Here is a 24,998-nt window from a genome sequence, read left to right as displayed (position 1 = left end):
TTTAGATGGTGGTGGTAGTGCATTGATGTTGGATCGTTTTACCTCCAGTGTGGAAGCAAGACTCTTCAAAACTTGGTTGTGGCGCCAAGTATATCGCCCCTGAGTGAGGCTGGTTTTGCAACCTGTGAGTATGTGTCGGAGGGAGGCTGGCTTAGTACAAAGGGCGCATGATGGATCTTCGCCAAACCACTGCTGGAGATTGGTTGGGGTCGGAAGGACATCGTAGGTAGCTCTGATGGCAAAGCTTAAGCTCCTTGCATCCATGGCCCATACATCCCTCCAGCTCAACTTCTTTCTTTCAACGCCTTCCCACCGAGTCCACCGACCCTGTTTGCCAAGGGTGACTGCCTTGGCCCATCTCAGGGCCTCCTCTTGACGCCGTACTTCCTCCACCACCATCTTCCTCCGTGTTGGCACATTGGCACTTCTCCAGGCAGGGCGACTAGACATAAGACCAAGGCCTCCTCTACCTTGCTGAACATTCCCCACAATGTCAGCATGTCTGAGAGCTGCTGTTATATATATATATATATATATATATATATATATATATATATATATATATATATATATATATATATTTGTATTTATTTTTTTCAATGCGTAAATCTATAGAACAACTTCAGATCTACAGTATATGTCGATATAAAGTTTATTTATTGATTTAAAAAAAACAAATTATATATATATATATATATATATATATATATATATATATATATATATATATATATATATATATATATATATATATATATATATATATATATATATATATATATATTTTTTTTTTTTCCAGTGGTAAAAGTTTGGACAACCCTGATCTGAAGTAACTGTGGTACGTTAATATAACTTTGTTATACTATTTATTCAACTCCTTTGAGTATTTTTCACTCAGTCTTCTATTAAACATTATATATTTAAGGGTCTTCTTTCCAGAGTGCATACCCCCAAAGCTGTTGTATGCTGTACATAATGTACATATGTTTTTTTCCTCCCTGCTCCTAGCACTTTGTTTATAATCTTATGTTCCTTCCGCAAGACAATAGAAACCCCATTGCGGTTTACTGATGTTTAAGTCCATTGCTGTGAAGGACACGTCGAGTTCCCCATTGCAGGAAGTAAGGAACAATACATGCACATACCGTTAAAAAAAAAAAAAAATCTGAAGCATGAATCAATATGCATGTCTACTCAAAACAACTTCCAGGGTTAAATCTCCAATTATAGTCACAGGATATCAGTAAAAAACTTAAAAGATGCAGCAAATAACAAACATTTCGGACAATAAGATGATACTTTTATTCCTACCCTTTGAACCCTGCGGCTGGTAATATGGTGCAGATTATTTATGTATTTTACTTAGCTGAGGGCCATAATACAAATATAATTTTTTTTTTTAAAATACAATGAAAAATTGTATTTTTGTTTGTGCAATGGCGCCATCTTTTAGACGAGTTTGCTCCATGCAGGTGCTGCAGCGCTGCATTGCCCTTCTGTTTAGACTGAGCTTTCAAGCGGAAGTAGAAGAGCAGTTCCGTCTTCTTGCCGCCCATAGTATTTCCACTCGTATGGATTCTTCACTCATAACCGTCCCATGCGTGATGTCTGTAGGGGTGTTTTCATGCATATTTGAGCGTGCTATCGTAATAAAGCTAGCGTCATTAGCATTAGATAATATGCTGGCACATTTACGAGTGTCTTTGTTAGTATTATTACGGTGCCATTCTTTTCGTAATGCTTCAGTATCGTAAATTCACCAAAACGTCACCGTGGACTTATTGAGTCTGTTTAGCTGATTGGAGAGCTAGCTTCCGCAGCTAGTGGGTCCCATACAATGACTTCTGTTGTGTTTGATCAGCCGTTTTACTGCCCTGTTACAGACATCGTTTGGAAAAAATTAAGGTATGTAAATAAACATTTCCAATGTCTTTCTGTATAAATAACTAATTTCACAACATATGCCGCTAATATACTGTAATGGGGGAAAATATGTATTTTAAATTTTGAGGGTGCAGTTCCATAGTCCAAAAAATACGGTACTAAAAGACTGAAGGGGTGATGCGGTTTGTTTTCTTCAATGTTCAATTCAACACTATTGTGGTCATGCTGGTGTGCTGAAATTGTAAAGGCTACATAAACAAGCAATTTCCTTCTCGTCAATTTAAGTCTGGGACCTTTCGTTATTCAGCAATTCAGAGGGGGGTCCTGTCAAGTCCCATCAGGGCCAATGAACAAATGATGAAAATTGTGTCATGCAAAAGATGGAGCAGAGGTCTCCTAAGTGACATCATCATCATTAAAATGTAAAGAAAACAAAAACAAAGGGGAGTTAAAGGGGACAGTTTGTGTGTACGTGTCTGAAGGAGTGTACTGAGGAAGTGTGGCGGGTTTGAGGCAGTGGTCATGTGAGTGTATGAAAATGAACAAAAGCAAAACATAGCTTACCGACGCACTATGAGGAAGAGAAGCGTGTATTGTGGACATGCCATTAATTAGTGGCTGGCCTCGTCAACACGGACCCCTCTCACAATGGAGGCAGCGACCCGCTGAGAATCAGCAGAGACACGAGTGCAAGGAGAACGCTCCATTTGTTCAAAACACAAAGCCTGAGATGATATCCCTTCGTGTGGCCCCTGCAGCCCTCGGGGCCATCCAGAGTCCACAAGCTGAGGTATCTGGCAGCTGAGAAGCCAAGCTACAGCTAAAGCCCTCCAGGGAGAACACAGAGAGGAGGGCTCTCCCTGGGGATGTTTCGGAAGTGGGATCCAACATCAAATGAAATATTTATACCTCTCAGAAATACATATTGTATTTCCCTCCCTATCTGTCATGCTGGGTAGCAAAGAGATTACTGGACTTTGCCCACTTTGACATCGTTCTTGGTACCACGAGAGGAATCCTGAGCAAAGGATTTATCTTCAATAACAACCTGTGGAACTGCAATCTGGATTCATACCTAGATTGGACACGGTCATAGTTTTATACGGTTTTCATCCCCAGCTCAGTTATGTAATACAACCTCAATGCCGTACTACTTTATACCAATATTCACATAAGAAGTCTTTATTGTACTCCTTGAAATGCCACATGTGCCAGTAGTGAGACCGACTAGAGTTGAAGCCAGTTTGTTTATTTTCATGAACACTGCAGAGTGTGCGACGTCAATACTTCATGTCCGCATACAGGTCAGGTTGCATTGACATTGGAAATAATTTGTTTTTTGTAATGTGAACAGCCACATAAAAACATCGGATTTGACAAAAAAAAAATCTGAATTGGACATCCGACACTGCAGTGTAAACGTAACCTAAATCGACACAGATATGTTACTGACGTATTTATACAAACCAAGACTCCACATCCAGGGAACCCAACAATCAGATGTTCTCAAGTTTACACTTGATTAAGTTAATCATTTATCACATAAGTATAACGTTTACAAGCACAGACTGTACAACCATAAATTGAAACAATGTTGCCAGGTATGAGGGCACCAGTTATAGCACAGTGTGTCACCAGTGTACTGTGTTCTATCTGGACTGCACATTGTAGTCTGGCCTTCGTCAAACTTACGTTGTTGATTTTTTCCTAGCAGAGCAAATGTTTCTGACCAGGAAACAACACAAATAGCATCTTATCACCTACGATCACTACATTCTTCTCAGACTTATGTGCCAGTGTGTACTACCAAACCAGAAAACGCACACCATAAACCTTTCTGGCTGTTTTAAATGTAATCCCATGGTTGAGATCAGCCCGTGTCAGCGTATTTATGTATTGTTCTCATGTTGCCGCGGCGAGAATTATTATCGTCTCACAGAACAGTGACGTCAGTAACTTGCTCTCATATCCTCCCGCATACTTTTCATACATGGGGGACTATCTAAACAGTCACTGTACACAACAAAACTACGGTGTAATCACAACAGACCCAGGAGAAGACCCTGACACCAGGTCAGGGAAAGACATGATGTTTTCTATTGACACTCTCTAGACTCCAACGTTTCCAACAAGCCTAACACCAAATACATCAGGTCTTTCTATGCTTTACACAGCCCATTTTTCTTTTATCTAAATTGCCCTTTTCCTGCACTTCAAAAGGGGTCTGGTTTTCACAGTTATCCCTATGGTGCTGAGACAGTAACGGTCTATTATTCTGTGGACCTTGACACATGGGAAGGAATGCAATGTTTGGTATTCCATTTTAACTAAACAACTGCTCTTTTTCTACGGCACAATGTAGAAAAGTGTGGTGTCTCAGGGTAGTTGGGGGAAAAATACTACCCTTCCTTCCAAAGTCCAATTAAATCCTCCGAATGAGGTGATAAGAAGTCCTAAAATACGTCACTGTTTGATTATCGTCACAGTGAACGCGGCATCCTTAGGTTCAAAACACTTCATTAATATGTGACCGAGCACTGATATTTTTCCATTATGTCACATCATTGACTCAGCAGCAAAGACTACTAAAGATTAACTTTGTGTTACAAAACAAGTGACACACAAAACACAAACATAATAAACAGTAGATCCCGGGACACAACTTTTTACTGTTCAACTGATTATTCATATGCTGTACCACAAGTGTAGATTCAGACAAGATAATCGGGTTTTGTCCCTGACCTTGTAAACTAAACCCAAAGTAATTAATCAACTCTCAAAATGGTCAGGACTTATTAGTGGTGATTAAACGCATTTAACAGTCGATATATAATTTAAAAAGATCAGTTAGGACAGGGGTCGGCAACCCAAAACATTGAAAGAGCCATATTGGACCAAAAATTTAAATAAAAAAATCTGTCTGGAGCTGCAAAAATTGAAAAGCCGTATATAAGTCTTATAATGAAGGCATGGCGTGGCGAAGTTGGTAGAGTGGCCGTGCCAGCAATCGGAGGGTTGCTGGTTACTGGGGTTCAATCCCCACCTTCTACCATCCTAGTCACATCCGTTGTGTCCTTGGGCAAGACACTTCACCCTTGCTCCTGATGGCTGCTGGTTAGCGCCTTGCATGGCAGCTCCCGCCATCAGTGTGTGAATGTGTGTGTGAATGAGTGAATGTGGAAATACTGTCAAAGCGCTTTGAGTACCTCAAAGGTAGAAAAGCGCTAAAGAAGTATAACCCATTTATTTATTTATTTATTTATTTATAACACATGATGTAAGTGTCTATATGAGCTATAATAGCATACTATCAAAATGACTATGTGTCGCAGGCTGAAGCAGATCTTCGTTGACAGAAATGTTGAAATTTAATATTTATTCTACACATTTTTACAACAATTTCAAAACATTAGTAAATCAGAGGCTACTCTGAAAGTGCGATAACTTCGGTAATTACTGGCTTTTAATGGCCATAGGTATAGATGCGTGTGTCCAAGTTAAAGTAAACGGCCGGCTGTCTTCTTTTAATGGATTTATTACAATCTTGGCAAGCTAGGTAATGTTTGCTGTGGTCTGGAACAACATGGCACACAAACAACTATCTGGTTTATTCATTTTTAAATGCGCCAGAAAATAACCCGTTTTGTACACTGTTGAGGTGATTCAATGCTCAGTAGTGCGTAAATGTGTTTCTGTATAGTATTTCTCCAGCAATGGTCATGTGCTGACCTCAATTATGGTATTTTGAGAAGTAATCATTGAAGTCGGACATCACTGAAGGCCTACGTGGGAAATGTACGTCCCGCCACTGTTAATGACTATATACTAAGTGTGTGTCTATTTATTTATTTACAGATGTATTTATTCATTCATTGTTGTGTTACAGAATGTGTGGCTTAAAACTGAACAATTCTGAAGCAGCAAAGTTAGTGCGACAAAGTATTTTTCACTTTGTGCAAAATACGTTTGTTTTTAACAGTTTTCATCCAACACAAATGAGAACAAGTCAGACTTTCTTTGGTTGCTACTGAGTAACCATTTATGCTGTCTCTAATATCACTGCTTTAATGAACTGTGTGACGGAGCACACAAACAACACTTTGTGTGTATAAAGAACACAGTGTCAGTGTGTTGCGTGGACAGGGTCGCCCTGATATCTGCTTTTGTGGCTTGTGTTGTTACTTGATCACCTTGAGGGCCACACACACACACACACACGCATACATACATCACACACAAACACACACATACACATTCTTGTATTTGTTACCTTCTTGAGACCGGCGAAAAATGCCTACCTCTTTAGGACCACCATTTCTAGATATATAACGATTTGTATTTACAACATTAATAATATATACATAGTATGCAAATATAAAAAAGTTTGTTGTGAAAAATGAGTTTGAATTTCACAAGAAAAACGTAGAATTTTGGCGGTGTTATAATAAGTCGTAATTTTTCTCAACGCAAGTCAAAATTTTACAAGAAAAACTGGACATTTGTGCAATATTATGATAAAAGTTGAAATTTTACTCAAACACAGTCGCAATTTTACAAGAAAAGCTTCAAATTTGGGGCATTTTATGAAAAGAGTCGTAATTTTACTCGACAAAAGTCACAATTTTATAAGAGAACTTTCAAATGTTGGCAATGCTATGAAAATAATCACAATTTTACTTGGCAAAATTATGACAAAGGTCATAATTTTACTTAAAAAAATGTCACCCGTTTTACAAGAACAACAAAAAAAATTGGCAATATTGTGATAAAAGTCCGAATTTTATACGACAAATGTCGCCATTCCGCATTAAAAAGTAGTAATTTTACATTAAAAAAGTAATCATTTTATGAGAAAATACTGCAATATTACAGAAACAGAAAGAATATGAGAAATTGTTCCCGGTTTTATAAGAAAAAAGTCGACACATTGTGAGAAAATTGTTATATATTTTACATATGATATAGACATAATATAATATATCAGTTTATATAATATACTGTACATATATTATTTAAATATTACGTATATATGTTATATTTTATATCGCTATTTTTAGTCTATTTATACCTGCATTGTCCTTTCCATCCTTACACTTTCCATCATTGTAACTGAGCTACTGTGTGGAACAATTTCCCTTGAGGGTCATTAAAGTTTGTCTAAGTCTAAGTCTAAAAAGACTGCTTTTAGTTCATTTATTTATTTGTTTGTAATTGGTTTTCAATTTTCAGTATTTACTTCAAGTTATCATAGTATGTGTCTATATAGATATTTATTTTATTTTTTTAATTAATTTTGGCCAAAGGGGGCGCATTTCAATTCCTTACACACACTTGTTATTTCATATGTTGACCAGAGGGGGAGTCCTTTTAAAATCGTCACAGTCAATTTGAAAAATCCCTCCTTTTTGGGACCACCCTCCTTTTGATAGATTTCACCACTAGGTGTGCAAATGAGACATTCTCTATTTAGATGCAATGGTTTTCCGTGTTGTGACCATGATTTATGTGCTAACTTGTTCACCGGTACTCATATGGAAGGTACTTTTCCTTGTCGATGTCTCAAGAAGGGTAGAAATACAAGAGCGCACACACACACACACTCTTCCCTGTGTGTGTGTTTGTTGGGACTCACAGTGTTTAGCTGCTCCCTCAGTTTCTGCGTGTACTCGCTGTGCTCGAGCTGAGCTCGTGACTTGTCCCTCTCGGCCTGGCGCAGGGCCCGAGCGAGCTGCTGCACCTGAGAGCTCAGATCCCTCACGTCCCTTTCCAGGTAGCCCACCTGACTCTCCCACTCCGACTGGCAGCCCTCCAGCTTCAGGCGGAGCTCGTGCCTGCCTTGCTCCAGCACCTGCGCGAGAGGACACGCTGTAAAGTTGGCCTAATTAAAATTCTTTAAAAGGCGGTGTAACTGAAAGGCTTTCCTGGGAGCATTATCACTTCACAGAAAGAACACAATCATTTTTAACAACAATGTGATAAGTTCGAGAGAAACCACCTTAACTAACAAATATTCTGGGGGAAACACTGCATTTTACAGCCTTATATCTTGGAATACATTCATTTTTGTCCTCAAAATTCTACCCGATAATGACAATGTGAAAAGTTTTTTTTTTATTGTTGCTGATTTATTAAGCATAATGTGTGTGTCTCTAATCAGATTTGTATGAAGCGGGAACCCTGATTGGCTGCATTTTTACAAGTTTGCCAAAATGCACCTGATAAGACTCTCAGACCATGAGAAACTAAATTCTCTGGTCTGATGAGACAAAGATTGAACTATTTGTCGTGAATGCCAGGCGTCTTGTTTGGAAGAGACCAGACACCACACATCACCAGGCCAACACCATCCCTCCAGTGAAGCATAGTGGTGGCAGCATCATGCTGTGGGGATGCTTTTCACCGGCAAGAACTGGGAGACTAGTCAGGATAGAGGGAAAGACGAATTCAGCAATGTACAGAAACATGCTGGATGAAAACCAAGGCTTCCTATCCAACCTGATGGAGGTATGAATGGTGTGCCAAGCTTGTGGCTACGATGCCACAAAAAGGCTGTAATCGCTGCCTCAAGAAAGTATTGAGCAAAGGCTGTCAATACTTATGTACATGTGATTTTTTTTATTTTTAATAAATTAGCAACAATTTAAAAAAACTAAACTATTCACATTGTCATTATGGGGTATTGTGTGTAGAATTTTGAGAATAAAAAAGAATGTATTCCATTTTGGAATAAGGCTGTAACATAACAAAATGTGAATACTTTCCGGATGCACTGTATCTATGTTATTGGAGACTGTGTTCCTGTTTAGAAAATAGCTGAAAATGAGCTTCCCCTACTTGAAAGACCAGCCGGTTCCACAGATAAAAAGATAATTATATAGATAGATAGGTAGAAAGTAGCTGCCACATTGAACAATGCACACCACAAACACAGACACTCAGACTAATCCAAGACATCAAGGAAGTGGCTGTAATGCATTGTTATAAAGTGACAGTACAAGTAAACATAATAGATCATAGATGTGTGCCAGCAGTGTCATTTTTTGCCAATTTTTTTCTGCTTCTTCCACTTTCACTTTTATAGACAAAATGGGAGTCTGTTGTTTGGATTCAGGCTGCAATCTTTCACCTTCACAAAGGTTTGTGCTCTTGGAGTACTGTTGTTCTCCCACTATAAGGAGCAAATGTTGTAAAGGTAAATAAACATATGGAGGTTTATTTGTCTCCTTTTTATGAAATATTGTTTTTTTACACTGAATTTATGTAATGGATTTTTTGTGAACTGAATTTTTTTTTTAATTGAACAAAAATGTATGGGCAAAATTCAGTTTCTTATAATACAGTGTTTTAAAATGTAGTGTGTAAAAATTCAGTGTTTATTTTCATTCAATTATGTAACTACGTAATTTTTTGGCTTTCAAATTTTGTGAACTGCATTATTTTATATAAAATTATGCTGAAAATTTCATTGAAATGTGTGCGTTTTAAAAGTCAGTGTGTATATCTCTCAGGACTGTTGGGTTTGTGTAAAATGTCAGTGTTAAAAAAAAAACTGAAAAAAATCAGTGTAAAAAAATGTAATGCACAAAAATTCAGTGTGTAAAAATTCAGTGCATAAAATTTTCAAAATTTAAGACTCCCAGTTTTGAAGCAATGAATATTTCTGCACTGATTTTTTCACATTTATTTTTATACAGTGATTTTTTTTACACTATATTATAACAAACTGAATTTTTAAACAAACATATGTTGCTCACTATTTTTTTTCCAATAAAATTGTCAGCATAATTTGATGCAAAAAAAAATTCAGCTCTCAAAATTAAGACACAAAAAACCTAGTTTCATAAATTGAGGGTCCAAAAAAGCTTTGTAATAAAGACACAATTTAATTGAATAAAATGTGTGGCCAACATGTGTGTGTTTAAAAATCAAGTTTGCTAAAATAGTGGGGGGTTTTAAATACAGCGTATATAAATTTAGTGTGAAAATGTAAAAAAAATTAAATGTAGAAAAATGATGCGCAAAAATATTTCAAACTCAAGACCTACTTCAAGTAAATTACGACTGAAACACCAAATTGGCCAACTTGTCCAGGGTGTACCCCGCCTTCCGCCCGAATGCAGCTGAGATAGGCTCCAGCACCCCCCGCGACCCCAAAAGGGACAAGCGGTAGAAAATGGATGGATGGAACACCTAATTGGCTGGTTCTGATCGATTGCTTCAGTCTTAATTTACTGGAGGTAAGTTTTGAGATTTGAACTAATATTTCTGCACTGAATTTTTATGCATTGAATATCTTTACTTTTTTTTTTTTTTTTTACACTGAATTTTAAAACACTATATTTTAAAAAATTGAATGTTTTAAACATATATACAATGCTTACAAAAAAAAATTAAATTAAATTAAATTGGCTGCTTCTCAAACAGGATCGATTGGTTCATACTTGATTTACCGGAAGTGAGTCTTGAGTTTTCTATGAATATTTCTGCACTGAAATTTTATACATAAGATTTTTTTTTAACACCGACTTTTAAGACACTTTATTTTTGACAAACTGAATTTTTAAACATGTATTGCTCACAGTTTTTTTTTTCCTCAATGAAATTGCCAGCATTAAAAAACAAATACGCAAAAAAAAACTCCCGTTACATAAATTCAGTGTCCCAAGATTTCGTAATAAAGACACAAATCAACCTCCATATAGACATTTTAAATCCATTTATTGGTACTGGGTTTTTATTTGATAATGTCTAATGTTGTGACCTTTGTCAAACTAACCAACAGAAAAGTAAGAGTTGAGATGTTAGCTAAATTGTGCTGACCTGGCAACAAAACAAATCGCCATATTTAAAAAAATAAAAGCTCAAAATGAAAAAAATAAAAAGATTGGTGTATTTTCCACAAGCTTTTTAATCGGAATTAAACATGAAACCGGAAGTACGTCTTGAGTTTTGAACACATTTTTCTGCACTGAATTCAAATCTTGGAGAATGATTAAGAGTACAAAAGCCCTTAAATTGATATCTTTGTTAAAAACATTTAAAGTGATTTAGGTAGCCCTTTTTGTCTTTTTTTTTTTTTTTTTTCATATTTTTTAGTATTATTACTCTATCTGCATTTGCCTTTGTTTTTCTTTCCTTGATTTTTTTGTTGAATTATAAATGTATGTTTGTTGTTCAATAAAAAAATTTAAAAAAAAATTCACTACAACTAAAAAATACAAAATACAAAAATGTATGCACTGAATATTTTTACATGTCCATCCATCCATTTTCTACCGCCATGTATTTTTTATTTTTTTTACACTGAATTTTAAAACACTATATTTTAACAAATTGAATGTTTAAACATATATACATTGCTTACAATTTGTTTTCAATTAAATTAAATTGGCTGCTGCTAAGACAGGATCAATTGGTTCATACTTGATTTACCGGAAGTGAGTCTTGAGTTTTCTATGAATATTTCTGCACTGAAATTTTATACATAAGATTTTTTTTTAACACTGACTTCTAAAACACTTTATTTTTGACAAACTGAATGTTTAAACATGTATTGCTCACAGTTTTTTTTTCCTCAATGAAATTGCCAGCATTAAAAAACAAATACGCAAAAAAAAAACTCCTGTTACATAAATTCAGTGTCCCAAGATTTCGTAATAAAGACACAAATCAACCTCCATATAGACATTTTAAATCCATTTATTGGTACTGGGTTTTTATTTGATAATGTCTAATGTTGTGACCTTTGTCAAACTAACCAACAGAAAAGTAAGAGTTGAGATGTTAGCTAAATTGTGCTGACCTGGCAACAAAACAAATCGCCATATTTAAAAAAATAAAAGCTCAAAGTGAAAAAAATAAAAAGATTGGTGTATTTTCCACAAGCTTTTTAATCGGAATTAAACATGAAACCGGAAGTACGTCTTGAGTTTTGAACACATTTTTCTGCACTGAATTCAAATCTTGGAGAATGATTAAGAGTACAAAAGCCCTTAAATTGATATCTTTGTTAAAAACATTTAAAGTGATTTAGGTAGCCCTTTTTGTCTTTTTTTTTTTCATATTTTTTAGTATTATTACTCTATCTGCATTTGCCTTTGTTTTTCTTTCCTTGATTTTTTTGTTGAATTATAAATGTATGTTTGTTGTTCAATAAAAAAACATTTTAAAAAATTCACTACAACTAAAAAATACAAAATACAAAAATGTATGCACTGAATATTTTTACATGTCCATCCATCCATTTTCTGCCGCCATGTATTTTTTATTTTTTTTACACTGAATTTTAAAACACTATATTTTAACAAATTGAATGTTTAAACATATATACATTGCTTACAATTTGTTTTCAATTGGCTGCTGCTGAGACAGGATCAATTGGTTCATACTTGATTTACCGGAAGTGAGTCTTGAGTTTTCTATGAATATTTCTGCACTGAAATTTTATACATAAGATTTTTTTTTACCACCGACTTCTAAAACACTTTATTTTTGACAAACTGAATTTTTAAACATGTATTGCTCACAGTTTTTTTTTCCACAATGAAATTGCCAGCATTAAAAAACAAATACGCAAAAAAAAAACTCCCGTTACATAAATTCAGTGTCCCAAGATTTCGTAATAAAGACACAAATCAACCTCCATATAGACATTTTAAATCCATTTATTGGTACTGGGTTTTTATATGATAATGTCTAATGTTGTGACCTTTGTCGAACTAACCACCAGAAAAGTAAGAGTTGTGATGTTAGCTAAATTGTGCTGATCTGGCAACAAAACAAATCGCCATATTTTAAAAAATAAAAGCTCAAAGTGAAAAAAATAAAAAAGATTGATGTATTTTCCACAAGCTTTTTAATCGGAATTAAACATGAAACCGGAAGTACGTCTTGAGTTTTGAACACATTTTTCTGCACTGAATTCAAATCTTGGAGAATGATTAAGAGTACAAAAGCCCTTAAATTGATATCTTTGTTAAAAACATTTAAAGTGATTTAGGTAGCCCTTTTTGTCTTTTTTTTTTTTTTTTTTTCCATATTTTTTAGTATTATTACTCTATCTGCATTTGCCTTTGTTTTTCTTTCCTTGATTTTTTTGTTGAATTATAAATGTATGTTTGTTGTTCAATAAAAAAAAATTTTTAAAAATTCACTACAACTAAAAAATACAAAATACAAAAATGTATGCACTGAATATTTTTACATGTCCATCCATCCATTTCCTACCGCCATGTATTTTTTATTTTTTTTACACTGAATTTTAAAACACTATATTTTAACAAATTGAATGTTTAAACATATATACATTGCTTACAATTTGTTTTCAATTGGCTGCTGCTGAGACAGGATCAATTGGTTCATACTTGATTTACCGGAAGTGAGTCTTGAGTTTTCTATGAATATTTCTGCACTGAAATTTTATACATAAGATTTTTTTTTAACACCGACTTCTAAAACACTTTATTTTTGACAAACTGAATTTTTAAACATGTATTGCTCACAGTTTTTTTTTTCCTCAATGAAATTGCCAGCATTAAAAAACAAATACGCAAAAAAAAACTCCCGTTACATAAATTCAGTGTCCCAAGATTTCGTAATAAAGACACAAATCAACCTCCATATAGACATTTTAAATCCATTTATTGGTACTGGGTTTTTATTTGATAATGTCTAATGTTGTGACCTTTGTCGAACTAACCACCAGAAAAGTAAGAGTTGTGATGTTAGCTAAATTGTGCTGATCTGGCAACAAAACAAATCGCCATATTGAAAAAAAATAAAAGCTCAAAGGGAAAAAAATAAATAGATTGGTGTATTTTCCACGAGCTTTTTAATCGGAATTAAACATGAAACCGGAAGTACGTCTTGAGTTTTGAACACATTTTTCTGCACTGAATTCAAATCTTGGAGAATGATTAAGAGTACAAAAGCCCTTAAATTGATATCTTTGTTAAAAACATTTAAAGTGATTTAGGTAGCCCTTTTTGTCTTTTTTTTCCCATATTTTTTAGTATTATTACTCTATCTGCATTTGCCTTTGTTTTCTTTCCTCGATTTTTGTGTTGAATTATAAATGTGTGTTTGTTGTTCAATTAAACATTTTTTTAAAAACTTCCCTACAACTAAAAAATGAAAAATACAAAAATGTATGCACTGAATATTTTTACATGTCCATCCATCCATTTCTACCGCCATGTATTTTTTTTTTTTTACACTGATTTTTAAAACACTATATTTGAACAAATTGAATTTTTAAACACAAATACATTGCTTACATTTTTTTTTCAATTCAATGAAATTGGCTGCTGCTGAGACAGGATCGATTGGTTCATACTTGATTTACCGGAAGTGAGTCTTCGGCTTTCTACGAATATTTCTGCATTGAATTTTTATACATAGATTTTTTTTTTTTTACACCGACTTCTAAAACACTTTATTTTTGACAAACTGAATTTTTAAACATGTATTGCTCACAGTTTTTTTTTTTCCTTAATGAAATTGCCAGCATTAAAAAACAAATAGGCAAAAAAAAACTCCCGTTACATAAATTCAGTGTCCCAAGATTTCGTAATAAAGACACAAATCAACCTCCATATAGACATTTTAAATCCATTTATTGGTACTGGGTTTTTATTTGATAATGTCTAATGTTGTGACCTTTGTCAAACTAACCAACAGAAAAGTAAGAGTTGAGATGTTAGCTAAATTGTGCTGACCTGGCAACAAAACAAATCGCCATATTTAAAAAAATAAAAGCTCAAAGTGAAAAAAATAAAAAGATTGGTGTATTTTCCACAAGCTTTTTAATCGGAATTAAACATGAAACCGGAAGTACGTCTTGAGTTTTGAACACATTTTTCTGCACTGAATTCAAATCTTGGAGAATGATTAAGAGTACAAAAGCCCTTAAATTGATATTTGTTAAAAACATTTAAAGTGATTTAGGTAGCCCTTTTTGTTTTGTTTTTTCCATATTTTTTAGTATTATTACTCTATCTGCATTTGCCTTTGTTTTCTTTCCTTGATTTTTGTGTTGAATTATAAATGTGTGTTTGTTGTTCAATTAAACATTTTTTTAAAAACTTCACTACAACTAAAAAATAAAAAATACAAAAATGTATGCACTGAATATTTTTACATGTCCATCCATCCATTTCCTACCGCCATGTGATTTTTTTTTTTACACTGATTTTTAAAACACTATATTTGAACAAATTGAATTTTTAAACAAATACATTGCTTACATTTTTTTTTTCAATTCAATGAAATTGGCTGCTTCTGAGACAGGATCGATTGGTTCATACTTGATTTACCGGAAGTGAGTCTTCGGCTTTCTACGAATATTTCTGCATTTAATTTTTATACATAGATTTTTTTTTTTTTTTACACTGACTTTTAAAACACTTTATTTTTGACAAACTGAATGTTTAAACATGTATTGCTCACAGTTTTTTTTTCCTCAATGAAATTGCCAGCATTAAAAAACAAATACGCAAAAAAAAAACTCCCGTTACATAAATTCAGTGTCCCAAGATTTCGTAATAAAGACACAAATCAACCTCCATATAGACATTTTAAATCCATTTATTGGTACTGGGTTTTTATTTCATAACGTCTAATGTTGTGACCGGTATTTAATTTGGTCAAACTAAGAACCAGAAAAGTAAGAGTTAGCTAAATTGTGCTGACCTGGCAACAAAACAAATCGCCATATTTAAAAAAAATAAAACCTCAAAGTGGAAAAAAATAAAAAATATTGGTGTATTTTCCACGAGCTTTTTAATCGAAATTAAACATGAAACGTGACCTTTTGTTTGTCTTTAAACACACCGGGGGTGTCCAAAAAACGACCAAAATAAAAGTCTTACCTCCAGTTTTTCGGCGTACTGTTTGTGGAGTTGGTCGCTCTGCTCTTTAAGGTGACGGTTTTCTAGGAGCAGCGCGTTCCCCAGCTGGGCTGCCAGAATAACGTCTTCCTGCTTTTGTTTCAAAGTCGCCACAAGTTGACCGGGGTCTTGGTAAGCGACCATTTCCTCCTGCTGGCCGTAGTCCATGAACAAGTCCTCCTCCAGGGTCATGTGCTCGGCCGCCAGGCCCCACTCGTGTATGCGTTTCATGGTGGCGCCCGCCGGTTGAAAACGGTGCATCTTTGGAGGCAGAGACGCTGGCAATGGAAGCACCGCGACACCTGCCTGCCTGCCTGCGTGGGAGGGAGGGAGGGAGGGGGAGGATGGAAGGGGGAGAGGCCCCGGCTATGGTGTCACCGGCAGCTGACTTGCAAGCACCCACCCGGGCGTCGGTTGTGTCACCTGGCAACCGACAGCGTCACCCTACACACACACACACACACACACACACACACACACACACACACACACACACACACACACACACACACATACTGGTTATCATTTGGGATGGGGACCAAGTTTTTTGATCATCACTTGTGGGGACCAGAGGTGGGTAGAATAGCCAGAAATTGTACTCCAGTAAGAGTACTGTTACTTTAGAGATGTATTACTCAAGTAAAAGTAAGGAGTAGTCACCCAAATATTTACTTGAGTAAATGTAAAAAGTATGGTGTGAAAAAACTACTCAAGTACTGAGTAACTGATGAGTAACCTGTTCGTTTAATGATGACGGCAACAAATAATGCACGAAAACATAAAAATTGCAATGAGCAAATTCAGAGCCAGGAATATCTCTTAAGCAACTATATATATTAAATAATAATACATTAACATAAAAAAATTAAGGCAAATTGAGCCACAATAACTTAACAGCACCATAGCAGGGTTTCCCACACATTCATTTATTTGTGGCGGCCCGCCACAAAAGAATTACGTCCGCCACAAATAAATAAATAAAAAAAATTAACAAATTAAAAATTTAAAAAAAATAAAAATAATTGTTTTTATTTATTTATTTATTTATTTTTTGTCCTCTCCAGCTTCTCAGGCAAATCATATAGTTGATGTAGATGCCCATATCGGCTGTTCAGATTTACTTTACAAAAGAGAAGTGTAGGATACTTCTCTTGTTGCCTTATTTGTATTTGACTTTATTAAATGTATTTATATTATAAACACAACATGTGTATATAACAAAGGGTGCAAAGTCTGCAGGCAGTAGGAAACACATGGTTAAGTGTAGGGTTTAAAACTTTCAGTGAATAACTTATTGTTCAAATCTGTATATAAATATGTACATAAAGTGTTGTAATTATATTGTAAAATGGATGGATGGATGGATGGATGGATGGATGGATGGATGGATGGATGGATGGATGGACGTTTAAAACAAAACTGTTATTATTAATTAGTAAGTATACATTTTTTTAGCCTTTTTGGAGAAAATCAAATCATTGTAGTAAATTATGCAAATCACTCGATGATGTCATGGTGACCACGCCCATAGCCACGCCCATAGCCACGTCCCCCACCGCCACAGGTATCTTGTCAGTTTATGGGAAACACTGCATAGGCTCAGTAGGCAGAGCTTACAAAGGAAAATAAGTTAGCCTTTACGCAAACCATAAACTGACAGGTGTGGGCTGCACCTGGGAACACACTTCTGATTGGTGTTTGTATGCATGCGTGTGTGTGTGTGTGTGTGTGTGTGTGTGTGTGTGTGTGTGTGTGTGTGTGTGTGTGTGTGTGTGTGTGTGTGTGTGTGTGTGTGTGTGTGTGTGTGTGTGTGTGTGTGTGTGTGTGTGTGGGTGTGTGGGTGTGTGGGTGTGTGTCTTTGTCTGTCTGTCTATGAGGCTGCAGTGCGTTAATAAATGTCCCCACACGATGTACATTTGACAGTGATTTATAGCAGGGAAGCTAACATCAGCCTACGGTGACAGCCAAAATATCTACTAACGTTACTTACCGCCATGTGCTTCCTCAAATTTGACATTGAGTTCATGTAAGCTTAAACTTGTTGTTTTGCCGCTGAAAGGCGGTCACATGACTCTGTTTGATTGGCGAAAAGGAGTCAAATATCACCAGTGACTGTATATGATTGGTGAAACAGAGTCAAACGTAACCAGTGACTGTATTTGATTGGTGAAACAGAGTCAAACGTAACCAGTAACTGTATTTGATTGGCGAAACGGAGTCAAACGTCACCAGTGACTGTATATGATTGGTGAAACGGAGTCAAACGTAACCAGTGACTGTATTTGATTGGTGAAACAGAGTCAAACGTTACCAGTGACTGTATATGATTGGCGAAACGGAGTCAAACGTCACCAGTGACTGTGTATGATTGGTGAAACGGAGTCAAACGTAACCAGTGACTGTATTTGATTGGTGAAACTGAGTCAAACGTCACCAGTGACTGTATTTGATTGGCGAAACAGAGTCAAACGTCACCAGTGACTGTATATGATTGGTGAAACGGAGTCAAACGTAACCAGTGACTGTATTTGATTGGTGAAACGGAGTCAAACGTCACTAGTGACTGTATATGATTGGTGAAACGGAGTCAAACGTCACCAGTGACTATATTTGATTGGTGAAATGGAGTCAAACGTCACCAGTGACTGTATATGATTAGTGAAACGGAGTCAAACGTAACCAGTGACTGTATTTGATTGGTGAAACGGAGTCAAACGTCACCAGTGACTGTATATGATTGGGGAAACGGAGTCAAACATAACCAGTGACTGTATTTGATTGGTGAAACGGAGTCAAACGTCACCAGTGACTGTATATGATTGGTGAAACAGAGTCAAACGTAACCGGTGACTGTATTTGATTGGCGAAACGGAGTCAAACGGAACCAGTGAGTGTATATGATTGGTGAAACGGAGTCAAACGTAACCAGTGACTGTATTTGATTGGCGAAACGGAGTCAAACGTCACCCGTGACTGTATATGATTGGTGAAACGGAGTCAAACGTCACCAGTGACTGTATATAATTGGTGAAACGGAGTCAAACGTCACCAGTGACTGTATATGATTGGTGAAACGGAGTCAAACGTGATCAGTGACTGTATTTGATTGGCAAAACGGAGTCAAACGTCACCAGTGAGTGTATATGATTGGTGAAACGGAGTCAAACGTAACCAGTGACTGTATTTGATTGGCGAAACGGAGTCAAACGTCACCAGTGACTGTATATGATTGGCGAAACGGAGTCAAACGTCACCAGTGACTGTATATGATTGGTGAAACCGAGTCAAACGTAACCAGTGACTGTATTTGATTGGTGAAACGGAGTCAAACGTAACCAGTGACTGTATTTGATTGGTGAAACGGAGTCAAACGTAACCAGTGACTTTATTTGATTGGTGAAACGGAGTCAAACGTAACCAGTGACTGTATTTGATTGGCGAAACGGAGTCAAACATAACCAGTGACTGTATTTGATTGGCGAAACGGAGTCAAACGTCACCAGTGACGGTATATGATTGGTGAAACGGAGTCAAACGTAATCAGTGACTGTATTTGATTGGCGAAACGGAGTCAAACGTCACCAGTGACTGTATTTGATTGGCGAAACAGAGTCAAACGTCACCAGTGACTGTATATGATTGGTGAAACGGAGTCAAACGTAACCAGTGACTGTATTTGATTGGTGAAACGGAGTCAAACGTCACCAGTGACTGTATATGATTGGTGAAACGGAGTCAAACGTCACCAGTGACTGTATATGATTGGTGAAACGGAGTCAAACGTAACCAGTGACTGTATTTGATTGGCGAAACGGAGTCAAACGTCACCAGTGACTGTATATGATTGGTGAAACGGAGTCAAACGTCACCAGTGACTGTATATGATTGGCGAAACAGAGTCAAACGTCACCAGTGACTGTATATGATTGGCGATACGGAGTCAAACATCACCAGTGACTGTATATGATTGGTGAAACAGAGTCAAACGTAACCAGTGACTGTATTTGATTGGTGAAACGGAGTCAAACGTCACCAGTACTGTATATGGTTGGTGAAACAGAGTCAAACGTAACCAGTGACTGTATTTGATTGGCGAAACGGAGTCAAACGTCACCAGTGACTGTATATGATTGGTGAAACGGAGTCAAACATCACCAGTGACTGTATGTGATTGGTGAAACGGAGTCAAACGTAACCAGTGACTGTATTTGATTGGCGAAACGGAGTCAAACGTAACCAGTGACTGTATTTGATTGGCGAAACGGAGTCAAACGTCACCAGTGACTGTATATGATTGGTGAAACGGAGTCAAACGTAACCAGTGACTGTATTTGATTGGTGAAACGGAGTCAAACGTCACCAGTGACTGTATATGATTGGTGAAACGGAGTCAAACGTAACGAGTGACTGTATTTGATTGGCGAAACGGAGTCAAACATCACCAGTGACTGTATATGATTGGTGAAACAGAGTCAAACGTAACCAGTGACTGTATTTGATTGGCGAAACGGAGTCAAACATCACCAGTGACTTTATATGATTGGTGAAACAGAGTCAAACGTAACCAGTGACTGTATTTGATTGGTGAAACGGAGTCAAACGTCACCAGTGACTGTATATGGTTGGTGAAACAGAGTCAAACGTAACCAGTGACTGTATTTGATTGGCGAAACGGAGTCAAACGTCACCAGTGACTGTATATGGTTGGTGAAACAGAGTCAAACGTAACCAGTGACTGTATTTGATTGGCGAAACGGAGTCAAACATCACCAGTGACTGTATTTGATTGGTGAAACGGAGTCAAACGTAACCAGTGACTGTATTTGATTGGTTAAACGGAGTCAAACGTCACCAGTGACTATATTTGATTGGCGAAACGGAGTCAAACATCACCAGTGACTGTATTTGATTGGTGAAACGGAGTCAAACGTAACCAGTGACTGTATTTGATTGGTGAAACAGAGTCAAACGTAACCAGTGACTGTATTTGATTGGCGAAACGGAGTCAAACATCACCAGTGACTGTATTTGATTGGTGAAACGGAGTCAAACGTAACCAGTGACTGTATTTGATTGGTTAAACGGAGTCAAACGTCACCAGTGACTGTATTTGATTGGTGAAACGGAGTCAAACGTCACCAGTGACTGTATTTGATTGGTTAAACGGAGTCAAACGTCACCAGTGACTGTATTTGATTGGTGAAACGGAGTCAAACGTCACCAGTGACTGTATTTGATTGGTGAAACGGAGGCATGCGATAGATCCTACTTTGAAGGTCTGTCTGACAAACCAAAACAAACAAAGCGTGCATAAACAGATCAATAAAAATCAGTAGCGAGAAACGAGCTGAATGTAGATAAATGGAGCGGAGTAAAAGTAGCGTTTCTTCTCTATAAATATACTCAAGTAAAAGTAAAAGTATGTTGCATTAAAATACTCTTAGAAGTACAATTTATCCCAAAAGTTACTCAAGTAGATGTAACGGAGTAAATGTAGCGCGTTACTACCCACCTCTGGTGGGGACCACCCTTTTTACAGGTTGTGGAGGCATGAAAAAAAAAATTGGTAAAATGGCCAAAATCTCTGGATTGATGAAGTAATGTGCTGATCAGTCTTACTGGGGACCCTGGGGGAAAAAGAGTTTAATACGGTTCATGGGGACCAAATTTAAATAATTTTGCATAATTCACACAAATTTGTACGTGACTACTATGGACCATTAAAAAAAAAAAAAATAGTTCAAATTAAATATGACAGGATCCTCAGAATACAGCACTACAGCTGTCCTCTTATAGGACGTTTCACCACTTTAAATGTTAAAGCAAATCCTGCATCTTCTTACTGAAAACTGCTATTTAGCAGTAATGAAGTTGTCTGCAACTCCAACTACCATATATAGAAGGATGGAAAATTCTGAATGTGAATCATACTTTAAGGTAATAATGTTTTATAATCATGCTGTATGAAAATGTCATCCTAAGGAACACTGAACCAGAATTTGTTTTTGGAAACATATATTAGTTTTAACTAAGGATGGATACCATACAGAATCACAGTACTATTAAAGGCCTACTGAAACCCACTACTACCAACCACGCAGTCTGATAGTTTATATATCAATGATGAAATCTTAACATTGCAACACATGCCAATACGGCCGGGTTAACTTATAAAGTGCAATTTTAAAATTCCCGCCACACTTCCGGTTGAAAAACTCTTTTGGATATGATTTATGCGCGTGACGTCACAAAAGCAACGGAAGTGGTTGGACCCCATCGGACCCGATAGAAAAGCCTCTTGTTTTCTTCGACAAAATTCCACAGTATTCTGGACATCTGTGTTGGTGAATCTTTTGCAATTTGTTTAATGAACAATGGAGACTGCAAAGAAGAACGTTGTAGGTGGGATCGATCGGTGTCTTAGCGGCTAAGTACAATACTGTAATATCTGTGATATTTGCATTAGTGTACTGTGTCTTTAAGGGTTTGGGGAACGTGCATGCGCGAGTGAGTTGGCGGAGAACTTGAGTGTGTGTGAGCATGAGTTTTGGCTAACAGCAGCTCGTGTATGTGTGTGCGTTACTTTTTGAACTACAACCAGTTACCGCTTGTTAATAAAGCGATTGAGCAGCGCATCCTCGTCTGTGTGACTCCTTCTCCACTGCGGGGCATTACAATACTTACAGCAACACAACAAGGACTACTTACCCTGACGCCTAGCCGATGCTTGCCGCCAAACCCACGGATGAAGTCTTTCGTCGTGCCGTTGATCGCTGGAATGCAGGTGAGCACGGCTGTTGATGAGCAGATGAGGGCTGGCTGGCGTAGGTGGAGCGCTAATGTTTGATCATAGTTCTGTGAGGTCCGGTTGCTAAGTTGCTAAATTAGCCTTAGCGTCGTTAGCAACAGCATAGTTAAGCCTTACCAGGCTGAGAATTTTTAACCGTGTAGTTACATGTACATGGTTTAATATTATTGTTAGTCTTCTGTCTATCCTTCCAGTCAGGGGTTTATTTATGTTGTTTCTATCTTCATTTGAGAACGATGCTAGCACGTTAGCTCAGTAGCTAAGTGTGTCACCGATGTATTGTCTTGGAGATAAAAGTCACTTTAAATGTCCATTTCGCGTGCTCGACTCTCATTTTCAAGAGGATACAGTATCCGAGGTGGTTTAAAATACAAATCCGTGATCCACAATAGAAAAAGGAGAGTGTGGAATCCAATGAGCCAGCTTGTACCTAAGTTACGGTCAGAGCGAAAAAAGATACGTCCATCACTGCCTCTCAAGTCCTTCACTGTAACGTTCCTCATCTACGAATCTTTCATCCTCGCTCAAATTAATGGGGTAATCGTCACTTTTTCGGTCCGAATCTCTCTCGCTCCATTGTAAACAATGGGGAATTGTGAGGAATACTAGCTCCTGTGACGTCACGCTACTTCCGGTACAGGCAAGGCTTTTTTTTTTATCAGCGAGCAAAAGTTGCGAACTTTATCGTCGATTTTCTCTACTAAATCCTTTCAGCAAAAATATGGCAATATCGCGAAATGATCAAGTATGACACATAGAATGGATCTGCTATTCCCGTTTAAATAAAAAAAAATCATTTCAGTAGTCCTTTAATGCCAGGATAACCAATGTTTTACTTTTCAAGAAAGTTAATTTTCTCTTTTACCAATATTTGAAACACGTAAACAAAGCAACCCAAATTTCCCCCTTTGTGGGATCAATAAAGGATTATCTTATCTTACCTTAAACCACAGAAATAAAATACAAACTCATTTAAACTTTTATTTTTACTTTCTATTTTTAACAACATTGAACATAAAGAACATAAAAAACTGTTCTACTTAACCAGTCTTGCTGATTATCTCTTAATCTACTGTTTTACCTGCAATCTCCTTTTGTAGGCCGTAATGCGGTTGTACACATAGAACTTCAATGCTTGCCATCCCCGGTTTAACCTTCGTTATGGGGACCAGGTGGAAGTGATTAAGTACCAGCTACAGCCCGAAGAGGGGGCTGTTGTGCAAATGTCTCACACTCAAACTAACCAGTAAACATGATTTATGGGCCAAAGCTTAAAAAAATCACTTAGGCATCTTCAGAATGGATCTGACTACCATTTAAAAAGGTTTCCCTTTAGGGGACCCTGTTTTTTTGTCCCCATACCGTCAGAGGTCCCCTAAAGGTGACTGTGTAAACAGAGCGATGTCCCCATTAAGTAAGCATTACCAGAACACACACACACACACACACACACACACATACATGGTTGAAACCAGCTTTTTTAAAACACATGTCAAATTCTCAAAGGGAAACTGCACCTTTTTTTTATTTTGCCTAACATTCCCAATCCTTATGTAAGACTAGAACACATACTGTATGTTTTTCTTTTTTTTAAACGCATTCTAAGTCATAAAATATGGCTAGTACGAGGTGGCTAACAATGCAGCTAAAAATAACATCCAAAAACCGCCAACAATACTCCATTTATAGACTTAGACTTAGACAAACTTTATTATATCCACAAGGAAAATTATTCTACATATATTATATATACATACATACATATATATTATACTATATATATATATTATATCTTGTGACCTGAATATTAACCACGTGTTAGCGATGTTGTTATAATGAGACAAACTATTTCACAGGGTGCGCTAACTAGCTTATGCTGCTACACTGACATGTTGAGCCGGTGAGCTGCTGCATTGCCTCTGAGCTGGAGAAAGTTAATCCTCGATCAGAGGTTCTCAAACATTTTTCAACAAGTACCACCTAAAAAAAACATGGCTCTCCAAATACCGCCATAATGACCAATATTAAAATACAGTAGCATAGTAGGCCTAAGTATTTGTTAAAACAAGGTAGAGGTTTTATTTAACAAGTATATTTAATATTTTTGGCCGCTGTAACATTACACATTAGCAGCATAAGCTAACATTTGTGGCTGCTTCAGTCTGAAGCAGACTCGAAGTGCTAGGCTCCAAGTTGGCAACAGGCTGAGTCCTATTTTTGATGATTTATTTCTTTAATTCAATTAACAATATCCACTTCTTCCCAGCATTGACCAATTCAAAGCTCCAATTACTTTACATGAAATATAGTTTTAATTGCAGTTTGTGTTTGCAATTTAAAAAAAAAAAAAAAAAAAAAAGCGTGTTATCAACGGATAGATCTGAAGTTGACTTATAGGCTTAAGTTTCGAAAGTAGAAAA

At 36.6% G+C, this 24,998-nt stretch overlaps 1 protein-coding gene across 1 annotated transcript in view; it reads right to left on the bottom strand.

The window, feature by feature from the left end:
* The window catches only part of LOC133663572 (BICD family-like cargo adapter 1), a 51,262-nt gene extending 35,158 nt beyond the window's left edge, over positions 1 to 16,104 (bottom strand). The window contains exons 1-2 of the mRNA XM_062068135.1: positions 15,753 to 16,104; positions 7,517 to 7,732 (exon numbers count right to left, since the gene is read on the bottom strand). Of these exons, the coding sequence (XP_061924119.1) occupies positions 7,517 to 7,732; positions 15,753 to 16,031 (495 nt within the window). The 5' untranslated portion in view covers positions 16,032 to 16,104. The remainder of the gene's footprint in view (positions 1 to 7,516; positions 7,733 to 15,752) is intronic.
* Between the last annotated feature and the right edge of the window lie 8,894 nt (positions 16,105 to 24,998).

This window comes from Entelurus aequoreus, linkage group LG13 (assembly GCF_033978785.1).
Source record: "Entelurus aequoreus isolate RoL-2023_Sb linkage group LG13, RoL_Eaeq_v1.1, whole genome shotgun sequence".
NCBI lineage: Eukaryota > Metazoa > Chordata > Actinopteri > Syngnathiformes > Syngnathidae > Entelurus > Entelurus aequoreus.
The sequence above is the reverse complement of the archived record's forward strand: the minus strand, read 5'-3'. Positions and strand labels throughout refer to the sequence as shown.